Genomic DNA, 12,079 nt, shown 5'->3' with positions numbered 1-12,079 from the left:
AACAGACAGACAGACAGAGTTACTTTCGCATTTATAATATTAGTATGGATTGTATATATTATACATAAATTACCTACTAATAAAAATTGGATCGCTATTATATAATATAAAAATATGCATGTAAATTAACAAATAGTTTTATTGTTATATTGTGAATAATAATCCCATTCATATGGGCTTGCCAATATAGAGTCAACGACATTACAAACTTGCATTAAAATATATTAAACTAAAACCTGGGGCCGCATTATGACCTCTTACTTCCAGACAGTTTACGCCGTCAATTGAACTGACTGGCAAATTCATATTATGATCGCAAAAACCAGCCATGGTTAATTATGGTGTTTTATGAATTTGCCAGTCAGTTCTGCTAAATTTTCGATAATAAGGTTCATAATAAGTAATAACATTATCAAAACTATGAAATAAATGTTAATTTACTACTTATATTACTCATAAGTCATATCTAATATGTATTTTATCGTATGAATATTAATTAGTGCTAGAATATCCCGTTTACTATCAATAAGCAATTAAATTGTTATTTGAATATTAAGATTAACAATAGAGTATTTAAAGAGACGCTTTTTATATTAAATTAATTTAATGTACTTAATGTGTTATTTTTAATATTTAATTTTTTAAATATTATAAACAAAATACATAAATTTAGTTCATAAAGCTGTTATTATAATCAATTGATTTTAGCGTACATTCTTTTTAATTGGTTACTTTCCAAACTGTAAAATATGATAACACTTTTTCGTAATATAGAGCTGAACAGAAACAAATGTAGGTACCTAGTAGTAATGTAGAGATCAGAATAATACTTATATTATTGCATCTGGCTCTACATACAAAAAATAAATAAAAACAATCGAATTGAACACGACATACCAACTTCAACCAAAAAGTTTTCTACTTTCTCGAAAACTAACTTTTCGTAGAGTTCAAGACTCTACATAAATTTTTAGGGAAAATAAATTTAAAAAACTTACGTTTCAACGGTTTAGGATTGCTCTGCTTCCTTCGAGACATGACCTAGCATGCTCCTCTAGGCACCACCATGTCACACTGCACTTTTATTCACGATAATATCCGATAACTTGGCTGGGCTGAACACACGTCCGCTCTACTCGGCGGTCGGAGGCAAACTAGAGGCGTAGTTTATAATAAGGTGCCAAATCGCGGAAAGGCGAGGGCTGGCTTTGGCCCCGCCTACCGTTCCCTCTTGAGAGATCGCCGCGTTTTCGAAAAGTTATCTTTGAAAATTTTGAAAATTTAAAATGCAAAATTGACAAAATTGTGATCAAAATTGGGATTGTAATTCATTGAGTATTTATGTCATATAATATGAACAGAAAACGTTTTTTTTTTAACAGGTAGGTATGTAAGTAACACTAATAAGGTAAGAACCAAATAGGGAAGGAGGAAAGTATCAAGGATAACTTTTTAATACTTTAAATGACATGACTAATAAGTAGGAAAATTAATAGAATAAATGTGTTCTTGTATACGTATTTAAAATTTTTTGTTACAAATATTATGTAAACTATCATCAATTTATTGTGATATTATTCTTTAAAGAACTCATTACCCTTTCCTTTTTAATTGTATTTAATTGTCTAAATAGGATCTCAATTTAATTTTCCTTCAAGTAGACCGTAGATTTAATCATATCTACCAATGCAACTGATGAAATTCCAATAGGTACCTACTCTTAAATGATTTCTTTGATTATTTTTATCAATATCATACCAGAAATTAGATATTTAAGTAAGTAATAAATGAATAATTCAACTGCTTTACAAAGAAATTTAATCTCACAAAGACACAATCATAATATACCAATTTTATTTTTCATTTTTTAGAGAACTTTCATCTACCTAGGTATTATATTTTAAATTATGTATGTACTTATTTTTATTTTTAAACGATTGTATAGTTAAATTAAACAAAATAAACTATGTATGTATATGAAAAATTAAAATATAAAAATATAGTTACCTATTTAAGTAATAAATTCTCAAATTTTGTATTTTTAACTGGGTAGGTAGTAGGTACGTACCAATCTTAATTTTAATTGTATAAAATAGCAACAATATTATAATATTAATTGTATGAAATAATAACTTTAAGTATGACTGAAAGAGTAAAACCAAAAATATTAAATAAATACTTAGGTTATAGGTATGTTATGTTAACTCATCCCTTTTAAACCAAAACTCTACATTGTTCAAAAACTGTATGACTATTATAATATGAAGTTTATTAATAAAATATTAGAATAAAGTCAATTGTTATTATTGGTCATAAGATTGTATTTTTTAGAAAATCACCATTTGCCAAGTAATTTTTTACTCTATATCTTAAAATTTTTGTTGTAATATTGTGTTGCTCTCCCGCCTCTCTGATTATAAAATTATAACAGGTTGCTACTTTTACTAAATATTGTCTTTAATTTAAACAGTAGCTAATAGCTTAATAAATTATTATTCATGAATATTAAGTAACTATCTTTCTGCCCGCGGCTTCATCCGCGTTTTCAAAGAAAATCCCGCATAGTTCCCGTTCCCGTGGCATTTCCGGGACCTATCCTATGTGTTTATCCAAGCTACGCGTCTATATGTGTGCTTTCATTTCATGGTTATCAGTTCAGTAGTATTTGCATGAACGAGTAACAAACATACACATTACACACCCACCCATACACATACATCCATCCTCACAAACTTTCGCATTTATAATATTAGTAAGATAGTATATAAAAAAAATGTGTGCGTGTACTAATGTACACACTTAAGAAGTGAAACTTCTTTATGACCTAATTTTTCAAAAAATAATTTACTATATGCAACTTTACAGAAATACGTCGTCGAATCACGCGTGGTAGGGATAAGAAAAAGATGGCGCGTAACAGAAAAATGTCACGCGTAACGAAAAAATGTTACACTAAATTGTTTTCCAACCCCGATAAAGAAGTTTCACTTCAAAAATCGTATGTAAATATTATTGTTGTGTTTTTTATATACTTACCTAGTTACAATTTCGTCTTATCTGTATTATGATTTACCGACAAATTTGGAGTACCTAAGTACGATAGAATAGTTATGAAAATGTTTATTAATATTGCATATGTATAATTATTATCACTACATAGTATAAAACAAAGTCGCTTTCTCTGTCCCTATGTCCCAGGTCCCTGTATGCTTAAATCTTTAAAACTACGCAACGGATTTTGATGCGGTTTTTTAATAGATAGAGTGACTCAAGAGGAAAGTATATAATTTATTAGGTTTTAGACAAAGCGTGCGAAGCCGCGGGCGGTAAGGCTAGTATTCTCATAATCAAAAGATGATCTGTCAAAATGTAGACTGACACCCCCAGCTTCATGCCGGCTACTCACGTATCTTCAGCAGGGGCAATATTGGAACAATCTCGGTTGCAAGATGGTTGGAGAAATTTCAGATGTTAAAATTGCCCCTGCTTGCGTATACGTATCACATTTAAGGAGCCTATTAAGGGTGCAATTCCAATATTTCCCCTGCTGCAGGTAGGTGAGTAGCCTGTCTAATACCTCAGCCACACGACTCGACGAGTGGTATGGGATGTGACGAGGGAAGTAGGCAGGGACGTAGTGTAGCCACGTTACTCGTCATGCCACTCGTCGTGCTCATCGTCCTGCTCACTGCTCCCTATTTTGTCGGCTTAAAGAATAAGGGTGCAATTCCAATATTGCCCCTTCTGCAGGTATGTAAGAAGCCGGCTTTACATCACCATCATATTACGCAACCAATGCAATTTGGTCTATTCTTAATATCCTACTAATATTATAAATGCGAAAGTTTGTGAGGATGTGTGTGTGTGTGTGTGTGTTTGTTTGTTACTCTTTCACGCAAATACAACTGAACCGATTACAATGAAAGCACACATATAGAGGGTAACTTTGATTAACACATAGGATAGGTTTCATCCCGGAAATTCCACGGGAACGGGAAATATGCGGGTTTTTCTTTCAAAACGCGGGCGAAGCCGTGGGCGGAAAGCTAGTAAGAATATATTTTGTTCCCATTTTTGCACTTGTGATTGAAAGTCCTGTAGGTAGGTATACAGGGTTACTTGTAAAACACCAGCAACCTCTCAGGACAAGATAGCTAACATCATAAGTAACAACATAAACATTTGTTCTACGACTTTTGGCATAACGCAATACATTATTTTTAAGTTATTTTTTTAAAGTTTTTATTGTACTCTCCTAACATTTGTAAGTCTATGTTCTATTTATTATCGAAAGGACGACGCGACGCTTCCTTTCCCCTCTCGTTCGCTTCTTGTTTACGTAATTTTTGGGATGCGCGTAGAGTTTATAATATTCAAACGGAAAATTAAATGAATATTTTATATTTATTTTTGTATGAAAATAAAATCTAACAAATTATCAAAAGTCGTAGAACAAATGTTGTTACTTATGATGTTAGCTATCTTGTCCTGAGAGGTTGCTGGTGTTTTACAAGTACCTAACCCTATATTGTAACGTAACTTCATTATACGGCTATACATAGCCTTGCTTGATGATAGAACTTTGATCGTTCAACATAGAATCAAACAGTTTTGTTACCTTTTTTATATTTATTTTATTTTTATTTTACTAGAATACTAAATATGTAGGTACTTAGGTCAGAGTAGATCATGCGCGTTGCTAGAGTTGAAAAATATAAAATAAAGAAAATCTAATTTACTTATCCATACTAATATTATAAAGAGTAAAGGTTTGTATGTATGTATGTATGGTTTTCACGCATAAACTACTGGACCGATTTTGGTGAAATTTGGCACAGATAATCTTTAGACCCTGAGAAAGAACATAACTAACTTTTATTGCGAAATATGTACCACGGCGAAGCCGGGGCGGACCGCTAGTAATTTATAAAGCTTATAGAGTGTTCACAGGAGTGTTTTTTTTTAATCTAGAGAGATAATTTAAAATTAAAAAAGACAACAGACTCTCAAGTAAGTAGACAATAATCAAAAACATTGTATTTGTCACAATAACGAAGTCAAAGTATTACATTTCAATTTTACATAAAATCCTGTGGTTCTTACAGGACAACTTTCCATGGATTTTCATCTACCATGTAATAATCTATAGCCTATAGAGTATGGCAGGCCCTCTGCACTGATACATCTTATCTTATATATAAAATTCTCGTGTCACAATGTTAGTCTGCATACTCCTCCGAAACGGGTGGACCGATTCTCATGAAATTTTCTGTGCATATCGGGTAAGTGTGAGAATCGGCCAACATCTATTTTTCATATGTACCACGGGCGAAGCCGGGGCGGACCGCTAGTTTTTATATAAGTTTTATATTTAGCACTATTTAAATCTCTAATTCTATCAGGAATTCTATTGTAAGAGTGTATATCTTGACCCATGAATGAATTATTAACTTTATGTTTTTATTACCTAATTATTATCATATTAATTGTTAACTATGTGTTTTTATTTCATTTCCTGTTCCTTGCTGTTCCTTGTGTCATAACAATGTCTATTATCTACTCTTCTATGAAAGTCAGTGTTATTGTGTACATGTAAAAAATCATTGATCTGACCGGGTGGAGCCAGGGCGAGCAGTTATTTGACAATAAAATAATCCTATTTCTACTTTTAGTTATGGTAGAGTCATTATTATTGGAAGGAGTCAAACAAACATATTATGTATTATCAAAAATGCCCTCTGATAACCTTCGAAGTTTAAAAACTTTTAGAAAACTTTCCCTTTTAAAGTGAAACTTTTATTACATCGTCTCAAACTTTTTGGTCTGTGTAGCGCATGTCGCGTGTATCGCGGCTGCCGAGTAGGTATACCTACTCGGCAGCCGACCGTCATAGTTTTATGTAACGTATTATTTTCACATTATGTATTAGGTTAACTTACCTCGATGCACCCTGCAAAAGTTAAAGTCCACTCTATTGTCAGATAGTTTAGTTTGTAAGTAATCCATACTAATATTATAAATGCGAAAGTAACTCTGTCTGTCTGTCTGTTACTCAATCACGCCTAAACTACTGAACAAATTTTCATGAAATTTGGTATGGATATATTTTGATACCCGAGAAAGGACATAGGCTACTTTTTATCCCGGGAAAATGACGCAATCCCGGAAATCCCATGGGAACGGGAACTATGCGGGTTTTTCTTTGACTGCGCGGGCGAAGCCGCGGGCGGATACCTAGTAAGCGGATACCTACTATTATATTTTTTTATAAAATATATTTTAAATTTAATAATAATACCACAGACTAATAATAATATACTACGTATACAATAATACGTTTGTTTTAAGAAAATTATTTTAGATTTATTTTTTATTTACATACTCTTCAAAATTTTGTATTTGCTGTGGTTCGCTGTTTTATCTATAAAAAAATCTATCAAAATAACACCAATTTATTTAGAAATAAAAGATTTTTTAACGGTTTTTATACGCGATTTATTCATTATATTATTTTCCATTCTCCCCGTGACCACGCTAGCTGTAAAGTGTTCGAAACATGGGGAAAATAAATAAATCCGTTAAAAAAGCTTTAATTTCTAAATGTTATACTCGCGTAAAATCAAACACAAAAATTTGTATTTATTAATTAACAGAATAAATACATATAGATTTTTTTTTCTTACACTTCTCCGGGCTCCAGTCTCCACTCCAGTGCGGACTTTAAAATTTTCATACAACTACTAGTTGTGACATCTAGTAGATAATATAAAATTTAATTTCAACTTAGCAGTTTTAACTCTAAAGAAATGCACATAGTACGAATATAATTCCATAGATGGCGCTGTATTCAAAACTTACTAGTTCACACCAGTAGTTATACTACTGCACACTAGATGGCATTAAAACATAATGACATCTGCCAAATCGCAAACATAGATGTCGCTAGCATCGAATGCAATGCTTTATTTATTTACACTTGAGCGTTTTCAAAAAAAAGTGTACCCCTCACTTTCGGCCTGTCCCCTGTGTTTCAAGTCGAATAACAAGTAAAATTTATATGATGGCTAATTATTTTAATGCTTGAAAAGTATTAAATACATCATAATTTGATAAATGCAAACAATTAATTCGCGGAAACATTGCGTACTATTTTTTAAATAATCATTTTTAAAACTAAAGTGTCAGTTTTTGGCGTGTCCCCATCCAAGTTCTTCGATGTTAGAGAAGCGATTCTAAAAAGTTTTATACCAAGGTACCATAAGTTTTAGTGTCGTCTAAAAGTACATTTATTTGCGAATCGTCGCATGTAGTTCATAATTAAGGCCTTATAATCGTTTAAAAGCAATTTGATTTCCAAAAATATCTTAAAAAGTGGTACCGACCGGACATGTCGGGTTTATCACGGCTAATAATGCCACTTACAAATTTTAGATTACTATTTGAATTTTATAAATGGCAAAATTATCGTTTACTTTCACCATCCGCCAATTTAAAAAAGCTTATTTTCAAATACAGTTCGAGTAAAACAGAAGTGTTTTGTGAGTGCAACGGCCGTTGCAATTTCTACTGTCTGGTTTGAGACATATTATTACTTGATACAGGTAAGTAAACATCGTTTAAATACTTTCAGAAGATGAGCAATATATTCATTAACCGTTATTTACATTTGATAATCAGTGTAGGCACATTTTTTCGTCAGAATATAATTTTGACTAAAAACTGAAAAGAAAACGTCACGTCAGTTTTGCAACATTTTGCTTCGTGACCTATAGGCTGACAAGAAAAGTCGCAAAACTGCAGCATAAAGCCAAGTCTAGATTGTCATTGTAATATTCTTCATAATTTTTATAATTTTTTCATATTTTTAGGTTTCACTAATCTCGGGACCAAAAAGAACATGTATAATTTGCAAAAAATGGTATTGCAATGAATGCGTTGGTCAGCAGGTATACCCTGAATACATAATATGTGATACATGTATGGAAAGTTAAAAGGTGTAGGTAGTGTAACTCTGAGTTTTACCCTAAAATTGATACTGTGTCAAACTGTGTGTTGGTGTATTTTTTTTATGAGACTAAAATAAAATTTTTGTAAACGTATTCTCGGTTTTATTTTAACCATGTTAATTGGATTCAATATAAACCTAGCCTTATAAAAAATGGTCTATCGGTTTTGCGACAGTCCCCCGTTTTGCGACAAGAAAAATTTTAGTTTTTACATTTTTTTATTATAAGGGACACAAATAATTTGATTTCAATATTGAAAATGGTTTAACTGTTCCGAAATAAAATAATCACTTTGCCGATTTTAATCGAAATGTATTATGTATCGTAAAAGTAACGGCTACTTTGGCATCAGCTGTCGCAAAACAGAACTTAAAGCTAGTTTAATAGGAATTTTAATTATTTGTCGACTTCAATTTTCTATTTTTTAAATAATGTATGTTATAATCTTCGTAACACAATCAAAATATTTTGCGTCTTTCTTCGTAGTTAATAGTTATATGAGCATTGATGACTGTCGCAAAACTGACACTTTTTTTCACAGTCCCAATTTATTTTGATGATTTCTCGTAAAACAAATTAATCTGCAAGCAATTAAATATAATTTCACTTACTATGATGTATATTTAAAATTTCTAAATCAAAATTTTATTAAAAATGCAACATTTAAAATTTATCCATAAATTCAGCCATGGTACACTTTTTTTTGAAAACGCTCACTTTTGGGTTCGTGGGTTCGTTAAAACTATTGCACGTACTTTCACTGGTATGAAAAGATTTTCACAATACTATGTTAGTTTCTGCATATTTTACCGCAACAATGTCAATGCTATCTTTATTGTGAAACAAAAAATCATAGGGACTAGCAATGAAAACTTTTGCATTGGGATAGTTGCAATAATTAATATATGACTCAAAGAATTTACTAGAATCTGTGTTCTAAAGTCGCTGTTTCAATTGACGTATAAAATGGTGTATTATTATTACATCGTCTTCACCATTATCTTTCTACTATCTTTATTTTCGAGATAGGATGATGCACAATTTTTCGAGAAAGTTCTCTTTTATCAAATGCACGGAAATAATAATTATTATAAATACATTACGAACCTAGATAATAGGTATTACCTCAACTTTTATTAACAATTTTTGTTATTATATTTTATAAGACATAGTATTTTAGTCTTACTAGAATCTTATTAGTCAACGAGGTCGAGTATAAAACCTACAGCTAAGGCATGCTTAGGTCACAGTACGATGACTCAGTGGTCACGTCACGAGCAATCCGGCTTCGATTCACACACACGTCAGCGATACGTACACACACAGATGCAATGTGTGGTGTATGGTATAAGCGGCAGCGATTAATAGTTTATCAAGCGATTTATATTATTAAAAAATACTTATAATCCGAGCTAATAATGATAGATGATGATGAGGTACGGATGAATGTTGGCATCCTATGGGCTATATGCGTAAAAGAGAAGCAGTGCAATTTAGGGTAGAATTTTTTTAGGATGGTGGATATAAAAATAAAACACGAAATGTAATTCAAACTGATTTATTGGCTTATACACGTAGCACATAATACACTACATATGTATTTGTTTTCTTTTTAGTAACATTATATTGGAATAAACTACCGTTTTCCTTTTAATTAGTATGTACCTAGTGATTAAATAAATAATAAAATAATTTAAAATAAAATTTATTAGGTACTCTAAAATTACCTACATTGATATTTAGTATAGGTAATTTTAGATTAAGATATAGGTACCTACATAATTATTTATGATTATTATAACAAATATACTTATAAAATAAGCCTAAAATACTCTTAATAGATAAATTACTTAAATACCAGCCGTTTGTCCAGACGAATACGCTCTGTTTAAAACGGGTTAGAAATTTCCTGTATTGCTTGGTAAAGCTCTCGCTTTAAACTCAAACTCAAACACTTATTTATTCAATTTTGAATCGTCATAACATATTTTTACTACCGATTCGGGAAGCAGTATCTATGGAGAAGAACCGGCAAGAAACTCCATAGTTGCTCTTTTAAAATCATGTCAATATTACATTTTAATACAAAATATGTAGGTAACTAAATAATATATCATAATATTTATGAAACTGAAAGAACTGTTTTGTGATGGTATGTGACAATTTTCCATGAATTTTCATCGTTCATATCACATCATCCATTCGCCTTTTATATAATAGGCTCTCTGAACTAGTACATTTTTTTAAATAAATAAATAAATAAATAAATAACTTTATTGGCATTAAAAAATAGGTACAGCTTATATATGAATCCAAGTTTAAGTTTGCATTGTTCAACTCTTTAATACTTTGAGGAATTCTATTGTATACCTTGACCCATAAATGAATTTTGTATGGTTATTTAATTTTAAAATCATTTGTATCGCTTTTGAGTTAAAGCGTAACCAACACACAATGTATTAATTATTTATCTTAAACAAACAACCAAAAAAGAGTGTGTGCCGAGTACACATGTCATAAGTGAATTTTCTTTTGCAAAATTCTAAAATACCAAAATCGTCGCTCTATCTCATTGCTAGGGCCTTAGCTAGGGCGCATTAAGCTCTCTCTCAATGCACCTAAGCATTAAAAGGCAAGAAGAAGATCACTTCAAAAGAAAATTTCCGTCAATCAACACTTTTTTTCCGTTGAAACAGGATAGCTTGTGTAAAACTTAATTAATTTAATCGATTTACCATTTATTAGCGTTATATGTTGCAAATTTTAAATTATTTAATTAATCAAGTACGAACAAAAAATTCCATTAAAATTACATATTTAAATTCCGCTACATCTTTTGAACTGCGCGGTATCACGCGAGCGCCGCGTGCCACGAGACGGCCGGTCGCGTCAACGGCCGTCACACCGCGTAGTATTCTTGCAAGTCCGTTATTCCGTCATTCGCAAATATTTCCCAAATGTAATGACACGCGTAAACATGACAACAAAACTGACCTAATGATTACTTTTTTTTTTGTATACTCTGTGTAAAAGCTGACAGACTAACAGTCAACGTGTTGGCATAAAACCTTCATGGATAAATTTAAAAAGTTGTATGATTTGTAGAACACTGGCAATCTAGACAAGTTTCAAATATCGCATGTCCAAAGATTTTGCGCTTGTTTAGATCTCTCTAACCAGAAAACAATCACAAAAAACATGAATAATGTTGTTTTCTTTGAATTTTTTATTGAATTTTATTTAATAATTAACTATTGCGTCTAAAGTCCAAATTAATGTAGCATTTTATTCAACTGGATTCTTATTGGAATATTCCATAGAAATTGTAAATGTTATAATATTATGGGCATTATGGCTGTCGCAGATCGTTTTCGAGATTGTTCCTGACGCAATCGTTACACATGGAAATAAAAGCCGTTCACTTTTATAAGTACTTTGTTTATTTACGTTCAGCACAATTTTTTAAGAATATCTTCTGCTTTAACGATTACATTATAGCGCAGCGTTATCTTCTATTTATAAAGGCTTTGTTTCCGTTTCAAGAATTTGATGTAATAAAATTTTATACCGTTGCAGTCTATCTATATTTAGACGACTTCTTTATTTACGGCAATGTATCTACAGATAACATAATCTAAAGTGTTAAAATTTACGACATCCTAACTTCCTAAGCATTTGGCAAGCTCGTACCGGAGCTGGTTATCGGATCACAATACGTGTGGTCGGTACGCTTCATAGATACGCCGGCAACGTATCGAAATGCGTTTCTTTTCCGTTTCGTTTTGTAGCGCGGTCGTTGACTGCCAAAATGCAGCAAAACACGGCGTCGCAGGCGACGCGCTCGCAATGCAGCGGCGACCTTGCGAGCGAGCTGCCCGCGCCCCTGCGACGTCATGCGGGGGCGCGCCGGTGACGTCACGCGACCTCGCCGTCACTCGGCGTGCACGTGAACGCCACGCGCCGGCACGCGCCCGCTGCGTGATCGCCGCGCGCCCATTGGCCCGCGTCGCCGCGCCGTCCGCTCCCATTGGCCGCCGCCGCCCCGCGTCCCGCGCGAGCCCGTGCCTCGTACC

At 32.6% G+C, this 12,079-nt stretch overlaps 1 protein-coding gene across 1 annotated transcript in view; it reads right to left on the bottom strand.

Moving 5' to 3' along the window:
* The window catches only part of ush (Zinc finger protein ush), a 176,707-nt gene extending 175,564 nt beyond the window's left edge, over nt 1–1,143 (bottom strand). Inside the window, exon 1 of the mRNA XM_089708931.1 lies at nt 999–1,143. Within this exon, the coding sequence (XP_089565057.1) occupies nt 999–1,038 (40 nt within the window). The 5' untranslated portion in view covers nt 1,039–1,143. The remainder of the gene's footprint in view (nt 1–998) is intronic.
* Between the last annotated feature and the right edge of the window lie 10,936 nt (nt 1,144–12,079).

Source organism: Colias philodice, chromosome 2, assembly GCF_061535455.1.
Source record: "Colias philodice isolate Cphi_HAF_F1 chromosome 2, ilColPhil1 Martin Lab GWU primary, whole genome shotgun sequence".
Classification (NCBI taxonomy): Eukaryota; Metazoa; Arthropoda; class Insecta; order Lepidoptera; family Pieridae; genus Colias; species Colias philodice.
The sequence above is the reverse complement of the archived record's forward strand: the minus strand, read 5'-3'. Positions and strand labels throughout refer to the sequence as shown.